The sequence below is a fragment of the Hyla sarda genome, chromosome 3 (assembly GCF_029499605.1).
Source record: "Hyla sarda isolate aHylSar1 chromosome 3, aHylSar1.hap1, whole genome shotgun sequence".
In the NCBI taxonomy this organism is placed as follows: Eukaryota; Metazoa; Chordata; class Amphibia; order Anura; family Hylidae; genus Hyla; species Hyla sarda.
Window position 1 is genome coordinate 146,157,511 of NC_079191.1, and position 26,030 is coordinate 146,183,540.

The following is a 26,030-nucleotide window of genomic DNA, read 5'->3' on the forward strand; positions in this document are numbered from 1 at the left end:
CAGTGTTCCCCCACATTAGACAGGAAGTGTTCCCCCACATTAGACAGGCAGTGTTCCCCCACATTAGACAGAAATGCAGAGGCGAAAGCTTCAGGGGTGCAGGAATACAGGCGCTGACCAAGAAGAGGACCAGTGAAGCCAGGTAGATATCAAACAGCTTTAATCCAATGCGACGCGTTTCACCGCTCATTGCCTGATGAAACCGCGGTGAAACGCGTCGCATTGGATTAAAGCTGTTTGATATCTTCCTGGCTTCACTGGTCCCCTTCTTGGTCAGCGCCTGTATTCCTGCACCCCTGAAGCTTTCGCCTCTGCATTTCTGTCGATTCCAGGAAGGCTGCAGAACCAGTTCACTATATTACAAACGCAGATCCTTGTTGTGTGGGAAATTGCACAACCTGGCAGGGTGAGCCTTCATTTTTACCCTCCCTTCTCATGCACCTGTGATCCCGTTGATTCTCCACAAGGGAGCGCCTGTTCTTCTTTTGTTTCCCACATTAGACAGGCAGTGTTCCCCCACATTAGACAGGCAGTGTTCCCCCACATTAGACAGGCAGTGTTCCCCCACATTAGGCAGGCAGAGTTCCCCCACCTTAGGCAGGCAGAGTTCCCCCACATTAGACAGGCAGTATTCCCCCACATTAGGCAGGCAGTGTTCCCCCACATTAGGCAGGCAGTGTTCCCCACATTAGGCAGTCAGAGTTCCCCCACATTAGGCAGGCAGAGTTCCCCCACATTAGGCAGGCAGAGTTCCCCCACATTAGGCAGGTAGAGTTCCCCCACATTAGGCAGGCAGAGTTCCCCCACCTTAGGCAGGCAGTGTTCCCCACATTAGGCAGTCAGAGTTCCCCCACATTAGGCAGGTAGAGTTCCCCCACATTAGGCAGGCAGAGTTCCCCCACATTAGACAGGGAGTATTCCCCCACATTAGGCAGGCAGTGTTCCCCCACATTAGGCAGGCAGTGTTCCCCACATTAGGCAGTCAGAGTTCCCCCACATTAGGCAGGCAGAGTTCCCCCACATTAGGCAGGCAGAGTTCCCCCACATTAGGCAGGTAGAGTTCCCCCACATTAGGCAGGCAGTGTTACCCCCCCATTAGACAGGCAGTGTTCCCCCACATTAGGCAGGCAGTGTTCCCCCACATTAGGCAGGCAGAGTTCCCCCACATTAGACAGGCAGTGTTCCCCCACATTAGGCAGGCAGAGTTCCCCCACATTAGGCAGGCAGTGTTCCCCCACATTAGGCAGGCAGAGTTCCCCCACATTAGGCAGGCAGTTGCCCCACATTAGGTAGGCAGTGTTACCCCACATTAGACAGGCAGTGTTCCCCCACATTAGGCAGGCAGTGTTTCCCCACATTAGGCAGGCAGTGTTACCCCACATTAGGCAGACAGAGTTCCCCCACATTAGACAGGCAGTGTCCCCCCACAGACATACAGCCTCCAGCCATATACAGTGTATGGCTGGAGGCTGTATGTCTGTGTTGGAATACCGAAGATTATGTCCCGCTGGTCACTTACCATGCGCGCGTCATCCTTGGTCCTCCCGGATGCTCCGCTCTGCTGTACGGGGGCACGCATGGGACGTCAGTGACGTGACGTCCCTGCGTGCTCTACCTCCCGACGGTCCCTACGTTTTTAAAGCTAACGCGGGACCGCAGAGAGGTAACCGGGACATCCTTGTGTCCTGAAATGACCTTTCGGGACACAGGGATGTCCGGAATGTGACGGGGGCCTGTGGCCACGTGCCCACAGAGGGGGCTCGGTGTGCCACCTGTGGCACGCGTGCCATAGGTTCGCCATCACTGGTATAGGCAGTACAATTGTTAAAGCTAAACAGTGATTGCTGCTTACATACACTTTTCCAGATGGCAGTGAGGGCCTTTTTAATAGAAATGACCATGAGATATTCATTGGGTGACCATTAAAACCGCCCAACATGCAGGATACTGAAAAGAAGGCCCCCTCTTGTCTCCATTATGTGTAATGATAAGCTCACCACCCCAATTCCCTGTCCTCTCTATACCCAGCAGATGGGAATCCCTTCTATGATGTTGTGTACTGTGGTGGAACATGTGACCATAACCTTACTCAGTCCCCTCCATTGGAATGCCCTGCATGAAAGTAGGGCAGATGCAATGGAGAAGGCTGGGTGACATTGTAATGGTCACATGTTCCTCCACTGGACACCATGTCTTGGATTGTATCTCTTCCTGTTGATGGGAAAGAGAATTGGGGTGCAGAGTTTTTTTTTTTTTAATTAAACATAACAAAATGAAAACAGTGAAAGCAATAGTGTGTATTGGGGGTTGCACTTTCATCCTCAAATTGAGTGAATCCTTGGAGAATTTACTGGCAGTGCCAAAGAGAGTTCCTTCTCTGCTTTATTCTCCTACTTTACTTCCATTGATGAGTTCTTGAACTGGTCATCCCTGGTTGGTTACTCCATGGTATAGCATAATTTTTCCATTTTAATGCTACCTCAATTATATTGGGTGATTCCTTAAAGTTAAGGAATCACCCATTTTTTTTCGAGGGGGGGGAGGGGCAACACCCCAGTGTTCCAACAGTACTACACAAGACACCTTCCCCTGAATGTTTTTCCCTATCCCTATTTTTAGTACCCTAAGTAAAAAGAATGCTGCTATTATAGTTGATAAATACCGTATCAACTATACCTCTAACATCATTCATCAGTGAACAAGCATCTGTAGGGTTGGGATGGGATTTAAAGAGCTTTATTTGACATATTTGCTAGCATTGGCAGCCCAGCTTTCAGTTTAAACCATCCAGCTTGAGTGAAACAGTTCTAAAGGGATTGTCTTTTTAATTGACACCTCTGGTCCGTGTATTTATCTCCATTACTGTGATTGTCAGCTATTGTTGATAGTACTGGATTCCTATCAACACCTTTATTTCCACATGTGTATATACACACTGTGATGCTGCAACTGATGCTGTTCCTTTATAACACTGCCTATAATCTATAGTTTTACGATTGAATTGTGTATAGCTCTATTTACATGCTTTGCTATCTGTAGATAGTCTCGGCTGGGTTTATCTCCCTTTTAGTTCTCTTTTTCCTTTATTTCCTGAGTATTATCCTGTTCTGTTCAACAGCGTTCACAATTGTTGTATATAAAGTATTGAACGCTTTAATTTACTATTTATTTGTTACATTAATTATAATAAATAAATATATTTTAGTATTTACAATTTAATTAAAATTGACACTTCAACCCCTTCCCACACCATCATAGACATAGCAATAGTGATCATGTACAGAGCTTCTGCCCGCACACTTGTAGACCCTCCAACACTGGGTTTAGAGAAGACCTTGACCAGCCGTTTAACACTTTCTGCACTGGGATAAACGCAGAGCCAAAATAAAATACAATTATGAACATTTTGAAATTAACAAGTTGACAGTTGAATAAACAACATTAAATACCCTCTAACTTGTAATGGACACATATATGTTCTAAAGGGGTGATTATAAGGTTTCTCCACTGAAAACCTTTATCTTAAACCCAATATTATCTCAATTTAATATAATAATATTATGGAGCTATTTATGTTTCTTCTCTAGCTGGATTGGGCTGAGGTATAATAAATCATCTTTAAAATAAAGCCAAATTATTATTATTATTTTTTAAAGATATGTATTGTGGCTTTCTTGTATAGTGTTATATTGCTTGAGTAAGAGAATTTCTATTACAAATTCCTTTACAGGCATAGTATACACCGAACACTATTTTATCATAGCATTTAGGGAATTATGTGAATATTAAAGTTTTACATTGAACATATTTTTTTAATAAAATATCTCATATTAAACAGTGTTTGGCCTGTCATCACCTTATTCTCTGGACACACTTCTGAATCCTATGGTATGTTCTCTGTCATTAAATAGCTGACGTTAACAAAGTATAGAAAATCTGAGTCTGATTTACTGCTCATAAAATATTGTTCAGTTTTCCTGTGGATATTGCATTTATTCCAGTAAATAGGAAGCCAAACTAGTGTTCTGTTCACTTCAGGACTCTGGTACTTCAAAATCAATAGACAGCTGAAGCAAACGCCAACCATATTGGGAATCAGCTATATGGGAGAAAATAATCTAAGTCTGTAGACAACCTGAATCAATTTATTGATAGACACTTTGACTTAAAAAAGTCTTAAGACAAAGCACAATCTCATTTACAGATCCTATGGGATTACTGGAAATCACAGCAGGAGACATCTTGTAGGGCTGCCTATCTCACTGCATACAAGACTATAAATGACCATTTATTCCACTGAGCCCCAGTAATCCCACATGAATTGAAATGTGCCTGTGTCATGTCTTGTGGCCATCAATAAAATGATTCCATTAATGTCACTGTGCCAGAACCTTTTCTTCCATATTGCTTTAGTTTGTTAATTTTCCATTAGGTGAAGAAGACATATCTACATTGCATTCGCTTTCCAATAATGACTTGTGTGTATTTCTACTGATGCAGAGTGAATCTCAATTATATGTAAACCTTAAGCAACATTTTCACTTAAAGAATAGGAATAAGGATTGTCAGTCAAGCTGAGGATGGACATCATGCCGCAAATAAGGATGTATTGTTTGGTGGTTAGATCTGACCTGGCACCAGGCATAGACCAAAACCTGTATGGTCAGAAAAGGTCACTTTTAATGCCTTTTTATTAAATAATCTTTTTGGCCATAACGTACCTCTCCTAAGTTCTGAACTATGAATCATCTTCTTGCTATATTCAAAATCAACTTACATTACTTTAAATAGTACTATGGCAGTTATAGTGCTTCATCATAGTGGGTCATTGCATAGCCAATCACAGTGGCTCATCATGTTACCAATCAGAGTGCCTCATCACGGTGCCAGTCACAGGGCCTCTTCACATTACCAGCCACAGTGCTTCATCACATTGCCAATCACAGTGCCTCCTCACATTGTCAGGTACAGTGCCTCATTATGGTGTCAGTCACAGTGCCTCCTTACATTGCCAGCCACCATGCTTCATCACATTTCTAGCCACAGTGCTTCGTCACATTTCTAGCCACAGTGCCTCATCACATTTCTGGCCACAGTGCATCATGACTTTTCTAGCCACAGTGCCTCATCACATTGCCAGCCACGGTGCCTAATCACATTTCTAGCCACAGTGCCTCATCACATTGCCAGCCACAGTGCCTCATCATATTGCCAGCCACAGTGCCTCCTTATCTTTCCACTCACATTGCCTCATCACACTGTCAGCCACAGTTCTCCCTCACTTTGCCACCAACAGAGTGCTATCATGCCACCAGCCTTGGTGCCTCATCACATTTGCAGCTACATTGGCATTTTATTATTAGGAACAAACTTGCAGTAAACCCCTTCCCTGAGTTTACGTGCAAAAATAAGAAAGAAAAGGAAATACATATTTGGTTACTTTTCTTGTGAGCATGGGGCAACAAAAAATTTATTCACAAAAACTGCATACATTTATTGTTCTATTGTACATATGTGTTATTTATTTAAATTATTTATTTATTCACTGAACAGTCAACTTTTTTCTGAAGTCTATTTCATAAGATGTTAAAAATAGCATTGAGGTGAAACCACAAGAGCTGGCTGCATACAACCAAATGATTCTATGATTTTACCAAGAGGTTGACTTCACATGTGGCAAATTTGCTGTAGATATAACCTCAGAATTTTTCCGGTATGAATTTTAAAATCCACCAGTGTTTTTCTTCGCCACATGGGATCGGCTCTCAAGTAAAAACTATGTGCCAGGCTTTCCATTTTACCTCTTTCCCTGCTGAATCCAAAGGGAAAGAGGTAAAATTGTAGCTCCACACCTTGAGGAAAATGTTTTGTGTCATTGGTTCCTCAGTAGACATTTTTAGCTCTTTTACACACAGTCAAGTTATTTAAGTAAAGGCTAGTGTATGAGTGTGCAGCAAACCTAAAAACAACAACAATGCACAACCATGGTAAGTGATTTATACAGGCACTGAACAACTAAAGAAGGGTTTAGGGTTAGATGTGTAATGTAATGTATATGGTAATGTTAGGAAACAGGATTGGGTCTGATAGGTACAGAGGTTTCCTGCATTTACTACTTGCCTATTTAATTCAAAACTAGTTTCAAATTAAGGTTCAAATACTCCAAACCTCCCCTAACAATGCGACAATTGTGTACTGCCGGGTACTCAACTAGTTTATTATATTAATAAGGACAGATGGTAACTAACCTGTGCAATAATCCTATTAGATCTTTTCTAAACCCAGCATTGTAATTAAGACTAATGATGATCAATTACACTTTTAATACTGGTGTTAGAAATTTTAATATTACCCTCTACTTTCAGATTTCTGCTAATCCCAAAAGACATGAAAGTCCTTCAAAAGTTCCTCAAGTTATTCCTTGAATATGTAATAATTGAGTTAATATTGACTGTCATACATGGCAAAGCTTTAAATACATTTCATCAATGGATTTATAATTTCACCACATGTCACCACATTACAAGGGTACTCCGTTGGCAAATGTTTTTTTTTATTTTATTTTCTAAAATCAACTGGTGCCCAGAACGTTAAACAGATTTGTAAATTACTTCTAGTAAAAAACCCCAATCCTTCGAGTACTTATTAGCGACTGTATACTACAGAGGAAATTCTTTTCTTTTGGGATACCTTTTCTGTCACAACCACAGTGCTCTCTGCTGACACCTCTGTTCATGTCAGGAACTGTCCAGAGCAGGAGAAAATCCCCATAGCAAACATATGCAGCTCTGGACAGTTCCTAAAATGGGTAAAGGTGTCAGCAGAGAGCACTGTGGTCATGACATAAAAGAAATCCCAAAAGAAAATAATTTCCTCTGTAGTATCCAGCCTCTAATAAGTACAAGAAAGATTAAGATTTTTTAATAAAAGTAATTTACAAATCTGTTTAACTTTCTGGCACCAGTTCATAAAAAAAAATCCCCTTTAAACCCTTTTAAGGGAAGATCCCATTACTTGCAGGCAGAGCAGGTTGCTATTGAAAAGTTTAAGATAATTTTTAGACTTGTTGGGTTATTTCTTATTTTTTACATTGTTGATGTCCAATCACAGCTACCGTATGTGGTCGATGTCAGCATCACCTTTAATAAAAACTGAAAATGAATGCACTTTGCACTATTTAGAAAAACACCACCACACTTGTCTGTGGGTTGTGTGGGATATTACACGTTGGCTCCATTCAGTTCAATGGAGCTGAGCTGCAATATAACCCACAACCTGAGGAAAGCTGTGGTGCTATTTTCGAAGACATCAGTTCTGTTTTTCTACTCCTGGATAAACTATTTAAAGGGGTACTCCCATGAAAAACTTTTTTTTTTTTTTTAAATCAACTGGTGCCAGAAAGTTAAACAGATTTGTAAATTAGAAAAAACAAGGAGGTTGTGCAGCTCACAATTAACTAGCCGAGGTAAGGAGGTTGTGCACCTACACCAGGTGCTGGAAATTTAAAACAATATTTTCAAACAATAACCAACCCCTCAAGACTGGTACCAGTTGCCTGATACATGGATGAAAAATAATATAAATAAATAGCTGTATCGTGCTTCAAATATAGGATACAATTTTATTAAAATATATAAAATGTCCATTGATGTAACTTAGCCTCATTGCACAGGGCCCTTGTGCTGAGGAAAAGAAATAGATTTACTTAAACATACACTTGCAATATATAATAAACACATATATTTAGTATTTCTACAAAAATATAAAAAATATTAAAAAGATATAGTACGTCACTTTCAATAGTCCGGCAACTGAAAATCCAGAGATGTGTTAAAGTCCCGTAACTGATATAGAATCCTGATATATTGAAAGGAATGGGTGGGTTAATAATTACCAGCTTTAATAGAGTCCCACTGTAACGTCACCTGAGGACAACTGATGAGGTCCGCAAATCTCGGGTGGTGAAAAGACGCTGGCATGCGTGCCTGCCACAGACCAGTGTGAATGATAGCCGCTCCCGTGATCTTTTGCTGTAGTTGGAATCTTAGTGGTGCAGACCTCGTAGTATCCTGATGACGTGTGACGTCTCAGGTGCTTGGCAACGCCGCCTGGATGTGTAGACTTAGATGGTATTGCTGGTTTGACCCACAATCGGTCCTTCAGAGGTGAGTAAAATATCGGTGATAAAATCATACACCTAGACGCGTTTCAGGGCACTTACAAGCAGAACACGGCCCTTTCCTCAGTAAGTATGTATATATTTATTTATATTATTTTTCATCCATGTATCAAGCAACTGGTACCAGTCATGAGGGGTTGGTTATTGTTTGAAAAGATTTGTAAATTACTTCTATTAAAAAATCTTAATCCTTCCAGTACTTTATAGGGGCTATATACTACAGAGGAAATGCTTTTCTTTTTAGATTTCTCTGATATCATGGCCACAGTGCTCTCTGCTGACCTCTGCTGTCCATTTTATGAACTGTCCACATCAGCATATGTTTGCTATGGGGATTTTCTTCTGTTCTGGACAGTTCGTAAAATGGACAGCAGAGGTCAGCAGAGAGCACTGGGGTCATGATGTCAGAGAAATCTAAAAATATAAGAATTTCCTCTGTAGTATACGGCCCCTAAAAAGTACTGGAAGGATTAAGATTTTTTAATAGAAGTAATTTACAAATCTGTTTAACTTTCTGGCACCAGTTGATTTAAAACAAAAAAAAAGTTTTCCCCAGGAGTACCCCTTTAAAAGGGGTTTCCTGCACTAAATTAGTTCAAACATGCTTCCCAGATTGGCAGCATTTAAAAGAAAAAACAGGACCTACCTTCCACTGCTCCCAGGGTTCCTCAGGTATTACTGCCACAGGCCTTCGCTGTGATCCTCCTCCTAGTGCCTTTCATTGCTGCAGTCAGCCACTCCGGGTACCAGGAAGACATACAAGGGTTGCATCAGGGTGGCAGCTGGAGGTAAATCCTGTTTTTTTGTAAATATCAGCAGCCTGAGCAGGATTTAAAAAAATGTTTAGTGCTGGAGGGAGTACCCCTTTTAATGAGATTGTCTACTGCTAGTCATTCGCTGCCCATGGGCCCAGCTGAAGGAACCCTAGCACATGAGCTGTTAGCTTAGACATGCAGTATGAACTTTTAACTAACCTTTTCATTTAATTTGATCACAATTCTATGATACTTGGTCTTTAGCTGTATGGGCTCTCTTACATGCAGAGCTAGGGCTGAACCTGGATCTTGTGTTTCTATACTGCATTGGTAGGTTCAGGTAAAGCCTCCAATATCAGTTAATCAACAGCCAAGGCCACCAGTGCTGGCAATTCACTGATAATTGTGGGCTGTACAAGGGCTTGGCATGGTTCAAAGGGGTTTTCTGCTTCTAGACATCTTATCCTTGTGAGATGGGAAAGCTCTCATTGAACACTGTTTGTTTAAATTATGTCTGGATTGACAAAAGCTGGTGGTGGAGTTGTTTCCCTTGTTCGTGATTTTTCTGTATCCTGGGGTGCCTAACCCAGTACACGGTTTACATCCTGATCATGGGGGTCCTACTACTGGAGCCCCCCACCCCGCAATCTCCCACAGAACCCAGTGTTCTAAACAAATGCCAGGTTTCTGTGGCAGTGCTCGTGAAGTCACACCACGCCCCCTCCATTCATGTCTACGGGAGGGTGTGTGTCAGCCGACACACACCCCCTCCCATAGACATGAATGGAGGAGGGCGTGGCATCATGAGAGGGTGTGACCGTGATATCATGATCACGGCCTCCAGCTCTGAGTGTTCTGAACAAACGCTGGAACACTGGAGTACCCCTTTAAAGCAGCAAGTTCCATTCCCACCTATATTTATTCACAAGCATTAGCCTTAGACACTGGAGCTGCATGAAAGAGAAAGAGTGCCATTATAACAGTATATTCACTGCTACTACAGTATGTAACGGTGATGACCATAATAACCCTTGGATGTGGATCCACTCTTTTAGCTACATTTGTGTTTTAAGGTACAGTAGTTTTGTGTAGTTGTAAAGCATTCTAGAATTCTGACTGAGATTTGTTGACTGCTTTACCTGTTATGTTGTCATCTATAAGTTAAAATCAGTTTGTCATTCGTACTGTAAAACCAAACATATGACTTGACATATGCAACTGTATGCCTATGCATGAGCCACTGCCCAAAAAATACAATTACATATGTTTGTGGCTGCACAGATATGCCATAAGGACCCCAGAATATGTTGGTCATATATGTCAGGAGATTTTCCTGGCATAAACCGTGAGTGCGCACCACAGATGTGATGTAAATATAGCCATACTAAGTGCATTGTCTTATCCTTATTGATAATGGAACAGTTCATAAATCCATTAAAAGTGTTTGTCCCTTAACAATAGGCTCTTGTGGACCGCTAAAGATGTAATAATCCTCAATCACCCTTACTGTTAATTTTCCTATGAACACTCACATGTTCTGCATTTATGAGAGAGGATTAAAACTAACAAGCCTTAAATGTTATGTGATATTTGATGATTTTCCACGTACACTGAAATGGTGTTTGCAATGAATAAAGCAATATGCAGATGATAATGTTCTGTGTAAAGTTTAATTAACTGCAAAATCTCTGAGGAAACTGCTTATTTACTTGTGCGGGCGAATGACGTAGAGATCATAGAGTGCATGCCGGGTTCCTACTACACTTTAGGCTTTGTTGTAGTCTTAATCGCACACAGGTAAAACTCATAAAGTACTGTGATTAACTGTACTTAACATTTCCTTTACTATCTTTCATTAATTCTTAAGGTATCTCTGGTCTTTCTACTTTTACATAAAGGATCGTGGTGTTCACAGCCAAAAATAATAAAATACTATGGGTAACTGTACTAAACATCTCTCTTACTATCTTCCATTAGTTCTTAAATTATTCCTAGATTTCTTACTTTAAGATAAAGTTAGAGAGTGTTTAAGAGACCACTATATAAAAGCCAGGGCCCCGTTCTGGAGATCGTTGAGGCTTCCATCGGTTGGGCCAGATACTTATCCCCTATCCTGTGGATAGGGGATACAAAATTTTTAGCTGGACAACTCTGTCCTCTTTGTGTTATTTCATATAGATAAGATTATTAGCCTCATTGTACCCATTTATGAAAAAGGTTCTCAAGCCATGGGAAAACTGGATATATGAACTCCAGATGCAGCATTCTTGATGAGTTGCACCCACTGTCTTCTCCAGTACTCTATTGGCTGAAACTAAGCTGGCAACAGACCTTTAAATGATCCATATGAAACCTATCTGAGTAGGACTAAATCTAAAATGAATACTAACAAATATGATCAGGCACAACCTACATATCTGCCTACAAAAAACCTGCCACACAAGAATAAATAAATACATAAACAAATACACTTTATGCAAAAATCAAATAATAAGCTTTATTGAAAATTAATCATAGAAGAAATCCAATTACTAGACCCCCTCTAAAAAAACATGTAACCCTGAAGACATATTGAAAACATAATGGTGGGGGAACACCACAATTACATTTATGTACACTTATCAAAATTCATGTATATCAAAATTTGTTTATTCATTTATTCGTGTGTGGCAGTTTTATTGTAGACAGAACTTTAGCCCAGTTACTACCAGGAATTCTAGTGCCAGATCGCTAAACGTTGCATATAACATTTTTCATCTAACAAAACCACAATAGATGACAACTATTTCATATGTAACATATGTAAATCAAACCTTACGCAGCCATGTCAAATCTGTTGAAGCCATTTTTTTCAGACTTAAAAAAAAAGACATATCCTGACAGACTTCCTAATATTTATTTAGGCTTTCATTGAAGTTCCAGTTACTTTAAAAATGTTCTCCATTCTTTTTAAATTGATGGGGTCAATCTCCAGTATCAAACTTTTACACAAAGTCTGCTTAAATGGGGTGGTCTTCTGCTACTCCTTTGGGAGCCATAAATGTATGAGAACCCAGATTGAGTAGATTCTTCTCGCACTATAAGGGGCCACTCAATCCTTGTTCAGTGTACTATAGTCATTGGGGGAGATTTATCAAAACCTGTGCAGAGAAGGATTGGTGCAGTTACCCATATCAACCAATCATATCGCTACTTTCATTTTTCACAGGCCTCTTTGAAAATGAAATTAGTAAACTGATTGGTTGCTATGGGCAACTGCACCACTCTTCCTCTATACAGGTTTTGATAAATTTCCCCCATTGTGTTGAAAAGCATAGAGAGGCTTTAACATTGGCTGTAATTAGTCAATAACATTTCCTAGTTTTATAGGTAGAAAGCGATAAGATATAGTTGCAGATTATATGGTAACTGCATCATTTTTGATGTGCTTAATTGTAATGCTTTAATGAGTGGTGGCAGCATTTAAAAATGTATGTGTAGGGAACATCATGTTGTTATTGTCAGTAGATGTCACACACATATTCATTTTATAAAGAACTAATTAGTATATTAAATGACTTTGTCATCAGGCGCTATTAACTTAGTGGAAAATTATGATTATATTTTATTGTTGCATGCTGCAAGACAATAATCCTGCAATTAATATTTTTTAAAATCTTTTTTGTTGCTTGAGATAAATATATTGTTGATATGCAAGTTACTTTACATGAAAGTATTTGTTCTATTATCAGTATTAAAAGATCTTTTGAAGATTCACACCTTTCCCAAAAAATGTGGGTGGCAATGTTTGATACCCAATATGGGCCTCCCTCACTTTATTATACTGGAGTGAACAGGGTACCTGTAAAAGAGTCATACACTGATAAGTTGAACACATGTTATTGCCAAAGTGTAAGATTTTAGGAACAGTACTGTAGGTAAAGTTAATACCAAACTTGGGATTAAATGTTCAACATATAAATCTTCCAAGGAATACATCCAATGTGCCCATAGACATGGATAGTCAAACATGAGGTAAAAGAGAGTTGTCTTCTATTAACCAAATAAAGGTACAGACCAGATAGGACACTATACATGTATTAAATATTGGATGAGCAATGCTTGTTATATTGCTCTTTTTTTTCGACTTGTTATATTGCCTTTTCATCTGCCACAAGGTTCGTGTTTCACTGCCTCAATTGTATAGATAAATGCCTTTGACTGTCTTTGATACCTTTGAAAAGAGGAAGTCAATGTCATATATTTACAACTGTACAGGCATACATCTACCATTAACTTACATTTAACCATGTTGTTAATCTAGACTAGAAAGGAAACATAATAAAGGGGATCCTGTTGTTTTTGTGATTCATCAGGATCATCATTAACCCCTTAAATACTCAGCGTTTTTCTATTTTTGCACTTCCATTTTTACTCCTTACCTTTTAAAAAATGATACCCCTTTAAATTTTGCCCCTACAGACCCATATGATGGCTTTTTGTGCCACCAATTGTACTTTGTAATGACATCAGTCATTTTACCAAAAAATCTATGGCAAAACCAAAAAAATATATTTGTGGGCCAAAATTGAAAAAAAAGCGCAATTTTGTAACTTCTGGGGGCTTCCGTTTCTACACAGTGCATTTTTCAGTAAAAAATTATACCTTATCTTTATTTCGTAGGTCCATCCATGTAATTAAAGTGACACCCAATTTATATAGGTTTGATTTTGTTTTACTTTTGGTAAAAATCATAACTACATGCACGAAAATTAATACATTTAAAAATTCCCTCTTCTGGCCCCTATTAATTTAAATTTTTCTGCATACAGAGATGTACTATGGCCCTTTTCTTGCACCGTTATCTGAAGTTTTTATTGGTACCATTTTTGTTTTGATGGGACTTTTTGATCGCCTTATATTCATTTTTTATGGTATAAAAAGTGATAAAAAATATGCTATTTTGGACTTTGGAAATTTTTTTATGTGTACACCATTGACTGTGCGGTTTATTAACAGTATATTTTTATAGTTCGGACATTTACACACGGGGAGATACCACATATGGGGAGATACCACATATGTTTATATTTATTTTTGTTTACATCGTTTTTTTTATGAGAAAAGTGGAGTGATTCAAACTTTTATTAGGGAAGGGATTAAATCACATTTATTAACTCTATTTTACACTTTTTTTTACACGTATATAGCCCCCATAGGGAACTATAACATGCAATACCTTGATTGCATACACTGATCAATGCTATGGGCAATGCCATTGCTCCAGCCTGGATCTCAGGCATGGAGCAATCAATTGTCGATGGGACGCCAAGGAGGAAGGCAGGGACCCTCCTCGTGTGTCCGCAACTGATCGGGACACCACTGTTTTACCGTGGTTATCCCGATCAGCCCGACTGAGCTGCTGGGAAGCATTTTTTACATATTATACATGGCCATCAACTTTGATCGCCGCGTCTAAGGGATCAATACCAGACATCACCGCGATCGGTGATGTCTGGTATTAGCCACGGGTCCCGGCCGTTGCTAAGTGCCGGGACTGACCCTGTGATATATCATGGGAGCGGGTGTGGGGCATACAGGTACACCCTGCATCCTTAAGAGGTTACTGAAACCCTGTTTGTTCTAGTTTAATATCACAGCTTGGTAAATGTATAATTTTTTGACTGATAGAAATGTTCCATTTAATGGATTGATTCTATTAGGGAAAACAAAAAGGCTTGCACAAAAAACTTTGCAGCTTTTTGACACTTTGTTCCTTGCTTGACAAGTGGGCAGAGCATGGTGTACAGTGGGTGTGGGCATCACACATAGGGTGGTGTCATCGATCTGTTAAATTGATTGCAATTTATGCCTGCAAACTGACAAATTGTTGCTGAAATCTATGCCAGCTGTGGGCTGTCATAGATTTGGTAAGGGTGCACAGACAGGCTGATATGTGCCACAGCTTAATGTAGAGATGTGCGTCTCTACATGAATCCAATGTGCCCTTGCTCTAAAGAGGGATTCATTTAGACCGGCGTGTGTTAGACTAGGTTTTTATTTGTCGAAGAGATTGTACAATGGAGCTAATGCTCCTTAAAAAATTGCCTTTCTTAATGTTTTAAACAGCATAATCACATTAATATATTTTATTTATTTGTTTTGAGACAGGATAACATTAAATTTATCATTTAAATTTACACTAGTTAAATAAGTGAATTCAAAAGCACCAGTTAATATTTAGCGATCAGCCGTCCTTTCATCTCTCTTTCATTGTCGACAACCCTTTTAATTTAAATGTCTCTGAAGTCCTGTTATCTTTTCTGTAAAATAAGATATGAGCTTTAACGCTGTTATTCAGAGCTAAATAATACATGATTATTGTCACTGAAATGACAACAAAAATATATTTATAAAAATGCCAGAAGGAACGTGTTGCCAAGTACATATTATGGATACATCCTATCAACAGGAGCTTGTTTATGATATATTTGTAGTAGGATGTAGCCTTTGGTGTTTTTTTTTATGGTGGTCTAATCATATTTCTCTTTATTTCTATTTCAGTGACAAACAGTGAAAAAAAGGTTTACACTCAAAACACTTGCAATACTATACAAATTTCTTTTAATAATTAAATTCTCAATTTCAAGAACAAACATTCCATACTTCTAAGCAATGGGGTAGCTTGTGATGTTAACCTTGCAGTTGGATGGAATAATAATGTTTACATAATATTTGATTTTAAAAACACTTCTAGATACCTTTAGCTTGCCCAAGGCGAATAACAAAAAAAAAAAGCTAGTCCAGAGTCCTAGTCTAAGATGGAGTTTTTCAGAGACGCAATTTGAAAGAGCCTGCTGATATATTACGCTTCTATTGTCCTGAGGAGTTTTAGCATTTTTTTAAGATACATCATCTTGACAGAAAGTATATTTACTGAACATTGCCAGTTTTTCCTTGTGGACTATGTGTTGAAGCAATGCATGTTTCTTGATAAAAAGCTATTGACATCCACCTTTTCATCTTCCACTTGCTTTGTAGTGTTATTTTTTTATGCATGAGATGGTCCTGTTTTATTTTTCTCCTGCAGCTAGTACTAACTTGAGCATCTTTGTTGTTGATATTGTTTTGTGCATGCCAAATGTTTTCACACAATATGCAATGTGCTGCTTCTTCGACATGTGTTGGCCTGAAACACGTTCTAATCTTGTTGTCCTTATCTGTGTATTTTGATGATGTTGCTGCATTGCTTATTTAACCAAATAATACATCTTACTAAAATAATGATACCCTATGGAAAAAAAATGTATTACAGTTTTTGAACAATTTTTAAATGATGTTACTGTGTAACAGTTTCTTTGCTACTTTTTTTTTTTTTTTTTTATTACTAAAATGTTTTGTATTATGTGAAGAATGTTTTTGTTCAACCTATTGGTGTTTAGTAGCCAGGCCTGACATTTTTTTTTACAGTCAAAAGCTACATGAGTTTTATGTCGTGTATCACTAGTTGTTAGAAAATCTGTAATTATTTTCAATGGTAACAAACCCAAGGTTATTACCTTAGAGTTAGTATAAAAAGAAAAAAAACAACTTATTTTTGTCTTTTTGGATATGTTGGGGATGTGTTATTCAGTATTTTGATGTTTTTCTTTTTTTGATATACTATATTCTTGAACTGTTTTGCTCCATGTTTTCATTCTCAATCCTAGGTCCCCTTACAAAGAAACAGACAGATGATTTAGGTGATAATGAAGGTGCTGAAGATGAAGGTATTTTTTTTGCCACCAAACCGATTTGCATGACAAGGAATCCCTGCAAATATATCTCCTTTACTTTTTCTTGACTTTTTGTCTCTATTTTGAAGAGTTTTTCTTTTTATCCCATTTTTTGATTGATGTGTTTTGTCTTCTTGCTTGTTTTATATTTTTTTCTACATTTTTTCTCAAATTGAATGTTGTTGCGTTTTACATTTTTATGCAAACAGTAAGTGTGTACACCAAAGCTCTTCTTGTTTTCTTGACAAGAATTTTTGATAACTTACATCCCACTTCTTGAATATATTTTGTGAAATCTTTGAACTAACACTGTTTTAAGTCTCTCAACATACCCTTTTTTTTGCATGTCTTCTAACATTCCCTGAATACATTAATTTGAATATTGCTAATGAGACTATGTGGTGCTGTCTTTTATTTTCGAACAAATGGTTTTGAGATTAATATATTTCATTATCCAGAAGTTTGATGTTTCTTAAGATAAGAATTTTTTAAGTCTATCTTTAAAGAAATTTTGAGATACCAACACATCTTCATCAAGAACCATTGTCAGCAATGAATCTATCCTATTTGTATGTTCACAGTTAAAAAAAATTCTCTTCGTAAGGTCTCATAATTTATTTCATACAGCTGACTGCTCATAATATAATAAAATTAGAAATCCATACCATTTTTTTATTTAAAGGGCCCCAATTATAAGCTGATCGCAAGTTGTTTTGATGCTCGGACTCCAGCTAAATTGCTATATTTTATATATATATATATATATATATATATATATATATATATATATATATATTTTTTTTTTTTTTTTTAAATAGCTATATTGTATATTTTCCCTGCAGCACCACCACAGGAGATAGGAAGCTTTATACTGTGTCAATTGAAATCAGCAACCTGACCATGTGAAGCACAGACATGCCAGGTTCTTTATTGAAAAAGAGAGATACACTTCATTTAAAAACTATTTGCCACTAATGGAAGTTAGACTTCAGGGACCCCCCTTTGTTAACTTAGAACTCCCTAACAGAGTATACAGTTTTGTTTTGTTTTCAAACCAGACAATTCCTTTTCAGTTATTACTTACATGATGAAATGTCAGCCCCAACTGAACATTCATGCTCAATACAATAAATAAACATATGATATTCAAAAACCTCCCACAATTAATGTATTCAAAAATGGATTAGAATTATTATTTAGCTCATAACTAGTGCTAAACAGAAATACTAATCCATATTGAATAGTTTAATTGTGGGATGTCTATAAATTATTTTATTTGTAAACTTACTATAAGACATAAGGTACATTTGTTTCTTCCCTTTTAGAATTTTTCTATTAACTGATAGACCTGAAATCTGCTGACTGGCCTAAAACACATGTAAACTTTTATTGCTCATGATCATCTTAAACCAGGAAACTTTCTGAAACGATAGTTGTCAGGAAACAATCAATTATATTGGATCTAATTGACATAGAAAATGAAGCACAATTGTTTTCTAGATGGTCTTCAGTGACAGGTTGAAGAGTGTGCCCATAAGAATCTAATTACATGGTCATTTCCACTGATTTATACATTATCATGGAGCAAAATGGCACGTACTGGTAAGAAAAGAGCAACATTTACCCTAGATCTGGTATAAACAGCTATTTTGTAAGTACTCTACGAAGCCTAACCAGTTTAACAGTAGTACTAACATTGCATTACTGTTCTCAGTGGGTACTCTGTAATTCTATGTAATTTTAATTAAGGAAGAGTTCTGAAACAATCTCCCTCTGTGTTACCTCCAAGCATACAATTAGCAGTGTACAACTCTGCTGTGAACATGCTGCTAATGATTTCAAATTAATAATTTATCTTTCGTTCCTTAATCATATTAATGTCACAATCACCAAGACCAAATTATCAACAGGTGATGTTTGGTAAATCCTTAGCTTTATTTTCCTGCTGTATTGAGCCTTACATCAACATTATTCTTTAGGACAAGCAAAATAAAGCTGAGATATTAATTGCTAATATATATATATATATATATATATATATATATATATATATATATATTCTGTATGTCATAACGGTAGAAAAATCCTATAAAAAAGTTGGCCCTATAAGATACATAATCTTTTATTATGATTCAGTTTCAAAGGATGGTTCCTATTAAAAAAGAAAATAGTCCACTTGGTCATCCAGGGAAGTATGTTGTGTGCTAAAATATATTCTTTACTCCATGGGTCATCCAAAAGCGTGGCTTGCATCCCAATCTGCATATGGACAGGTTAACAAACCTTTACAAATACCTCTTTTTGTCCACAAAACTATCTGCAAGATAAAATATATACACACACATATCTCCCTTTAAAGGGGTTCTCCGGTGCTTAGACATCTTATCCCCTATCCAAAGCATAGGGGATAAGATGCCTGATCGCGGGAGTCCTGCCGCTGGGGATCTTGCACATGGCACCCCGTTTGTAATCAGTCCCCGGAGCATGTTCGCTCCGGGTCTGATTACGGACAACCACTGTGCCGATGGCGTGTGACGTCACGCCTCCGCCCCTGTGTGACGTCACGCTCCGCCCCTCAATGCAAGCCTTCGGGACGGGGCGTGATAGCTGTCATGCCCCCTCCCATAGGCTTGCATTGAGGGGCAGAGCATGACATCACATGGGGGCGGAGGCATGACGTCACACGCTGTCGGCCCTGTGGTCGTCGGTAATCAGACCCAGAGCGAACATGCTCCGGGGACTGATTACAAATGCGGTGCTGCGTGCAAGATCCCGATGGTCCCCAGCGGCGGGACTCCCGCGATCAGGCATCTTATCCCCTATCCTTTGCATAGGGGATAAGATGTTTAAGCACCAGAGAACCCCTTTAACCACCTAATGATCTGCTAAATTTTTAGTTTTTAGCTTTTATACTATCTGTACTTTTATCAGCCATAACACACTTTTTTTTTCATTGACCTTGCTATATTTAACATACTTGTTTTGGTGCTTCCTAGTGTTCTTTTATTTCCCTTTGGAAACCTCTTGTCACGATTCGGCTTACAGGTAGTGGATCCTCTGTGTCAGCGAGGGATTGGCGTGGACCGTGCTGGTGGACCGGTTCTAAGAGGCTACTGGTGTTCACCAGAGCCCGCCGCAAAGCGGGATGGTCTTGCTGCGGCAGTAGCAACCAGGTCGTATCCACTAGCAACGGCTCAACCTCGCTGACTGCTGAGAAGGCGTGGGACAGAAGGACTAGGCAGAGGCAAGGTCAGACGTAGCAGAAGGTCGGGGCAGGCGGCAAGGTTCGTAGTCAAGATGGATAGCAGGAGTTCAGGTAACACAGGCTTTGGACAACACTAAACGCTTTCACTGGCACAAGGCAACAAGATCCGGCCAGGGAGTGCAGGGGAAGTGATCAGATATAGCCAGGGAGCAGGTGGAAGCCAATTAAGCTAATTGGGCCAGGCACCAATCATTGGTGCACTGGCCCTTTAAGTCTCAGAGAGCTGGCGCGCGCGCGCCCTAGAGAGCGGAGCCGCGCGCGCCAGCACATGACAGGAGGGGCCCGGGACGGGTAAGTGACCTGGGACGCGATTCGCGAGCGGGCGCGTCCCGCTGTGCGAATCGCATCCCCGACGGCCATGTCAGTGCAGCGCTCCCGGTCAGCGGGACTGACCGGGGCGCTGCAGGGAGAGAGACGCCGTGAGCGCTCCGGGGAGGAGCGGGGACCCGGAGCGCTAGGCGTAACAGTACCCCCCCCCTTAGGTCTCCCCCTTTTTTTGTCCGACAACTGCTTTACCTGGGACGAGGACACCGGGAGAGAATGGAGGGTTTTCTCAAAGGCAGGCAGTACAGCAGGAGTGGGAATGGGGAGGGAGGGCAGAGGGTGAAGCTTGGCACGGGGCAGGGTGACACAAGGACGGGGGCCATGAGGAGGCACTGAGGCTTGCCTGACGGGACTGGGAGGGGGGGAGAGGCATCTCTTGTGGCAAGCAGAGTCCCAGTTCTTGATCTCCCCGGTGGTCCAGTCGAGGGTGGGAGAATGAAGCTGGAGCCAAGGCAGACCGAGGAGGACCTCAGAGGTGCAGTTGGGGAGGACGAAAAATTCAATCCTTTCGTGGTGGGGTCCAATGCACATCAAGAGGGGTTCTGTGCGGTAACGCACGGTGCAATCCAATCTGACTCCGTTGACCGCGGAAATGTAGAGCGGCTTGACGAGACGGGTCACCGGGATGCGGAATTTATTCACAAAAGAATCCAGAATAAAATTCCCAGAGGCACCAGAGTCCAAGCAGGCCATGGCTGAGAGAGAGGAGTTGGCTGAAGAAGAAATCCGCACGGGCACCGTGAGACGTGGAGAAGCAGACTTTGAACCAAGAGACGCCACACCCACGTGAGCTGGGTGCGTGCGTGCGTTTCCCAGACGTGGAGGACGAATAGGGCAATCCACCAAGAAATGCTCGGTACTGGCACAGTACAGACAAAGATTTTCTTCCCTACGGCGATTCCTCTCTTCCTGGGTCAGGCGAGACCGATCCACTTGCATGGCCTCCTCGGCGGGAGGCCCAGGCGTAGATTGCAGCGGATACTGTGGGAGAGGTGCCCAGAGATCTAAGTCTTTTTCCTGGCGGAGCTCTTGATGTCTCTCAGAAAAACGCATGTCAATGCGGGTGGCCAAATGGATAAGTTCTTGCAGGTTGGCAGGAATCTCTCGTGCGGCCAGCACATCCTTGATGCGACTGGATAGGCCTTTTTTAAAGGTCGCGCAGAGAGCCTCGTTATTCCATGATAATTCGGAAGCAAGAGTACGAAATTGGATGGCGTACTCGCCCACTGAAGAATTACCCTGGACCAGGTTCAGCAGGGCAGTCTCGGCAGAAGAAGCTCGGGCTGGCTCCTCGAAGACACTACGGACCTCAGCGAAGAAGGACTGGACTGTGGCTGTGGCAGGATCATTGCGGTCCCAGAGCGGTGTGGCCCAAGACAAGGCCTTTCCTGAAAGAAGGCTCACTACGAACGCCACCTTAGACCGTTCTGTAGGAAACAAGTCCGACAACATCTCCATATGCAGGGAACACTGAGACAAAAATCCACGGCAGAGTCTAGAGTCCCCATCAAATTTGTCCGGCAGGGACAAGCGGAGGCTAGGAGCGGCCACTCGCTGCGGAGGAGGTGCAGGAGCTGGCGGAGGAGATGGTTGCTGCTGTAGCAGAGGCAGAAGTTGCTGTAACGTGGCGGTCAACTGCGACAGCTGCTGTCCTTGTTGGGCAATTTGCTGCGATTGCTGAGCGACCACCGTGGTAAGGTCAGCGAGACTTGGCAGCGGCACCTCAGCGGGATCCATGGCCGGATCTACTGTCACGATTCGGCTTACAGGTAGTGGATCCTCTGTGTCAGCGAGGGATTGGCGTGGACCGTGCTGGTGGACCGGTTCTAAGAGGCTACTGGTGTTCACCAGAGCCCGCCGCAAAGCGGGATGGTCTTGCTGCGGCAGTAGCAACCAGGTCGTATCCACTAGCAACGGCTCAACCTCGCTGACTGCTGAGAAGGCGTGGGACAGAAGGACTAGGCAGAGGCAAGGTCAGACGTAGCAGAAGGTCGGGGCAGGCGGCAAGGTTCGTAGTCAAGATGGATAGCAGGAGTTCAGGTAACACAGGCTTTGGACAACACTAAACGCTTTCACTGGCACAAGGCAACAAGATCCGGCCAGGGAGTGCAGGGGAAGTGATCAGATATAGCCAGGGAGCAGGTGGAAGCCAATTAAGCTAATTGGGCCAGGCACCAATCATTGGTGCACTGGCCCTTTAAGTCTCAGAGAGCTGGCGCGCGCGCGCCCTAGAGAGCGGAGCCGCGCGCGCCAGCACATGACAGGAGGGGCCCGGGACGGGTAAGTGACCTGGGACGCGATTCGCGAGCGGGCGCGTCCCGCTGTGCGAATCGCATCCCCGACGGCCATGTCAGTGCAGCGCTCCCGGTCAGCGGGACTGACCGGGGCGCTGCAGGGAGAGAGACGCCGTGAGCGCTCCGGGGAGGAGCGGGGACCCGGAGCGCTAGGCGTAACACCTCTATATAGTTTGTTTGTAGGGGTAAGGTCTGTTCACATCAAATTTACCTATCCTGCAGAAACATTTATATATTAATTGGTTTTTAAAGGCACTTCTGTCTAATTCTGAGAAGAATTTAAAAGAACATTAGGAAGCCATAACAAATATTTAGTGTAACAGGTATATCCAGACACAATAACTTCTTTTTTTTTTAACAATGTCTTCCAATTATTGATATTTTTGTGATCTAGCAAAGAAATGGAATTGTTAACCCCTTAAAGGGGTACTCCACTGGAAAACATTGTTTTATTTTATTAACTGGTGGCAGAAAGTTTAACAGATTACTTCTTTTAAAAAAATCTTAATCCTTCCAGTACTTATCAGCTGCTGTTATTATCCACAGGATGTTCTTTTCTTTCTGAATTTCCTTTCTGCCTGACCACAGTGCTCTCTGCTGACACCTCTGTCCATGCCAGGAATTGTCCAGAGCAGGATATGTTTTCTGTGGGGATTTGCTCCTGCTCTAGACAGTTCCTGACATCGACAGAGGTGTCAGCAGAGAGCACTGTGGTCAGACAGAAAGGAAATTCAAAAAGAAAAGAACTTCCTGGGGATCATAACAGCAGCTGATAAGTACTGGAAGGATTAAGATTTTTTAATAGAAGTAATTTACAAATATGTTTAAAAAAAATGTTTTCCAAGTGAGTACCTCTTTAAGGACATGCACTGTAAATGTACAGAGCTGCAGTGAATAATGATGTGCATATTGTGGTACATTTATGGCATAACTATGGTGGACATCAGCAAGCTGTAAAATGCAGATCACAGCATCTATAGTGAAAATGTAGTTACCAGTGGGTTTTGGTGGGTGACCCCCACAGTGCAATCCCATAGGATAGCCAATCTTCCTGTGCAGCCTGTTGAGCCAGGCTGTACAAGAAAACTGTTGATAGTACTAATCAGTACTATGGTATAACATAGTACTGAACAGTATATAGTAATCAAATGATTACTTCTAGTAACCCCATATGGGCACTTAAAAGTGTAAAATATTTTTTTTTAAATTTAAACAATGTTAACCCCCCCCCCCCCAATAAAATATAAATCCACCCAAATTATCAAAATATTATGTTTATGATCTCAGACAGTGAATGATGTAAATGTAAAAGAAAAAATGACAGAATTGCTTATTTTCAGTCACATCATATGTCAGAAATAAATTAAATTAAAAGCGATTAAAAAGTTCCAATAAAAAAAAGACAGATAAAAAACACAAATCACACAAAAAAAGGAACCCCATGCAGCCCTGTATACAGAAAAATAAAAAAAAGTTATAGAAGAATAGGACAGTTGTTAACATACTTATTTTGCAAAAAAAAAAAAAACAATGTGGCTGTTTTTAAAAGTAGCACCATATTAGATAAGCATGTACACATGGGTATCATTTTAATCGAATTCATCCACAGAATAAAGATCACATCAGTTACGGTAAAGTTCCCTTAGAGCTGTCATTTAGCACTTATGCAGATGTACTTTTGGTCATAGCTCAAGTAACAGCTGAATAAGAAGTCTGTGATACTTTATGGATCCTTTGTCCGCAAACATACATTCACAATGTTTTGTTACTATGGTAAAATGTAAAATAAAGTTTCACCTTAAAGGGGTACTCTGGTGCTTAGGCATCTTATCCCCTATCCAAAGGAAAGGGGATAAGATGCCTGATTGCGGGAGTCCCGCCGCTGGGGATCCCTGTGATCTTGCTTGCGGCACCCCTTTGTAATCAGTCCCTGGAGCGTGTTCGCTCCGGGACTGATTACCGGTGACTACAGGGCAGGCGGCGTGTGACGTCACGCCCCCGCCCCCCTGTTATGTCACGCTCCGCCCCTCAATGCAAGCCTACGGGAGGGGGCGTGACAGCTATCACGCCCCCTCCCGTAGGCTTGCATTGAGGGGCGGAGTGTGACATCACACAGGGGCGTGACATCACACGCTGCCCGCCCTGTAGTCGCCGGTAATCAGTCCCGGAGCGAACACACTCCGGGGACTGATTCCAAACGGGGTGCTGCGTGCAAGATCACGGGGGTCCCCAGCGACGGGACTCCAGCAATCAGGCATCTTATCCCTTATCCTTTGGATAGGGGATAAGATATCTAAGCACCAGAGTACCCCTTTAAGGTGCACTTAGTAAAAACGAAACCACCCAAACGCTGCATACATTTTTTTCCAATTTCCTGAACAAAATTATATAAATTATGTATATATATATATATATATATATATATATATATATATATATATATATATATTTTTTTTTTTTTTTTTTTTTTTTGCTTTGCCTTACATTTTCATGGTGTCAGGGTAATACCCTGTGTACCCCATCAGGCCCTTTGTCCATCTTTGAGCTTCACATTCATGTCAACCAATGGGATGATTGTACAATAACATGATGTGTTTCCATTTACAATACAGCAGAGTAGGTAGTTTAGACAAAACCTTGTCTAACCCTAAGGATAGCCAAAATATGTATAGCATCTTCTCTTCTGGAAAGTGTAAACACAAAATAAAAGATGTAATTGCGAAGTACAATTGACCTCACGAAAAGAAAACCCTCACATGACTCTGTAGATGGAAAAATAAAATAGTTATGTCTCTTGAAAGGTGAGAAGGACAAATGAAGATGCAAAATAAAACCTGTCCAATGTGTCCTAGTGTGTCATTGAGGGTTTAAAACAGTACTCCAGAGGGAAAAAAAACGAATATTTTCAAATCAACTTGTGCCAGAACGTTATACAGATTTGTAAATTACTTCTATTAAAAAAATCTTAATCCTTCAAGTACTGCTGTATACTACAGAGGAAGTTGTGTAGTTATTTCCAGTCTGATCACAGTGCTCTCTACTGCCACCTCTGTCTGTGTCAGTAACTGTCCAGAGCAGGAGGAAATCCCCATAGCAAATGGGGGATATGCTTTTTGGAAGCATACAGCAGCTGATAAGTACTTGAAAACTTGAGACTTTTAAATAAAAGTTATTTAAAACAAATAAATCCAACAATAAAAATCGCATAACTAATTAGGGAAACAATATTTAATCATCTTTAGCCTTTAAGCATATATCTTAGCAATTGTTTACTATTTTTATTTGAAGTCATTGTATTATACCAGCAATTTTTAGATAAAGAAGAAAAAAGCATAGAAAAAAGTATCTTAATATTTCCTACTGTGTCAGAAAACAAAAGAAAAAAAAAATGATCTTCCAAATGTTGAGGACGATTTCTGATTAATGTTAATGTCAACAAAGTAAATAAGAAAATGAAAA

At 40.5% G+C, this 26,030-nt stretch overlaps 1 protein-coding gene across 6 annotated transcripts in view; it reads left to right on the forward strand.

The window, feature by feature from the left end:
* The window catches only part of NLGN1 (neuroligin 1), an 896,776-nt gene that overhangs the window by 571,858 nt on the left and 298,888 nt on the right, over positions 1–26,030 (forward strand). For 5 of the 6 annotated variants that reach the window (XM_056565209.1, XM_056565208.1, XM_056565210.1 and 2 more), the window contains one exon: positions 16,623–16,682. The exons of the other annotated variant lie outside the window; for it this stretch is intronic. In XM_056565209.1, coding sequence (XP_056421184.1) covers positions 16,623–16,682 — 60 coding nt within the window. The remainder of the gene's footprint in view (positions 1–16,622; positions 16,683–26,030) is intronic. 6 annotated transcript variants of the gene reach the window in all.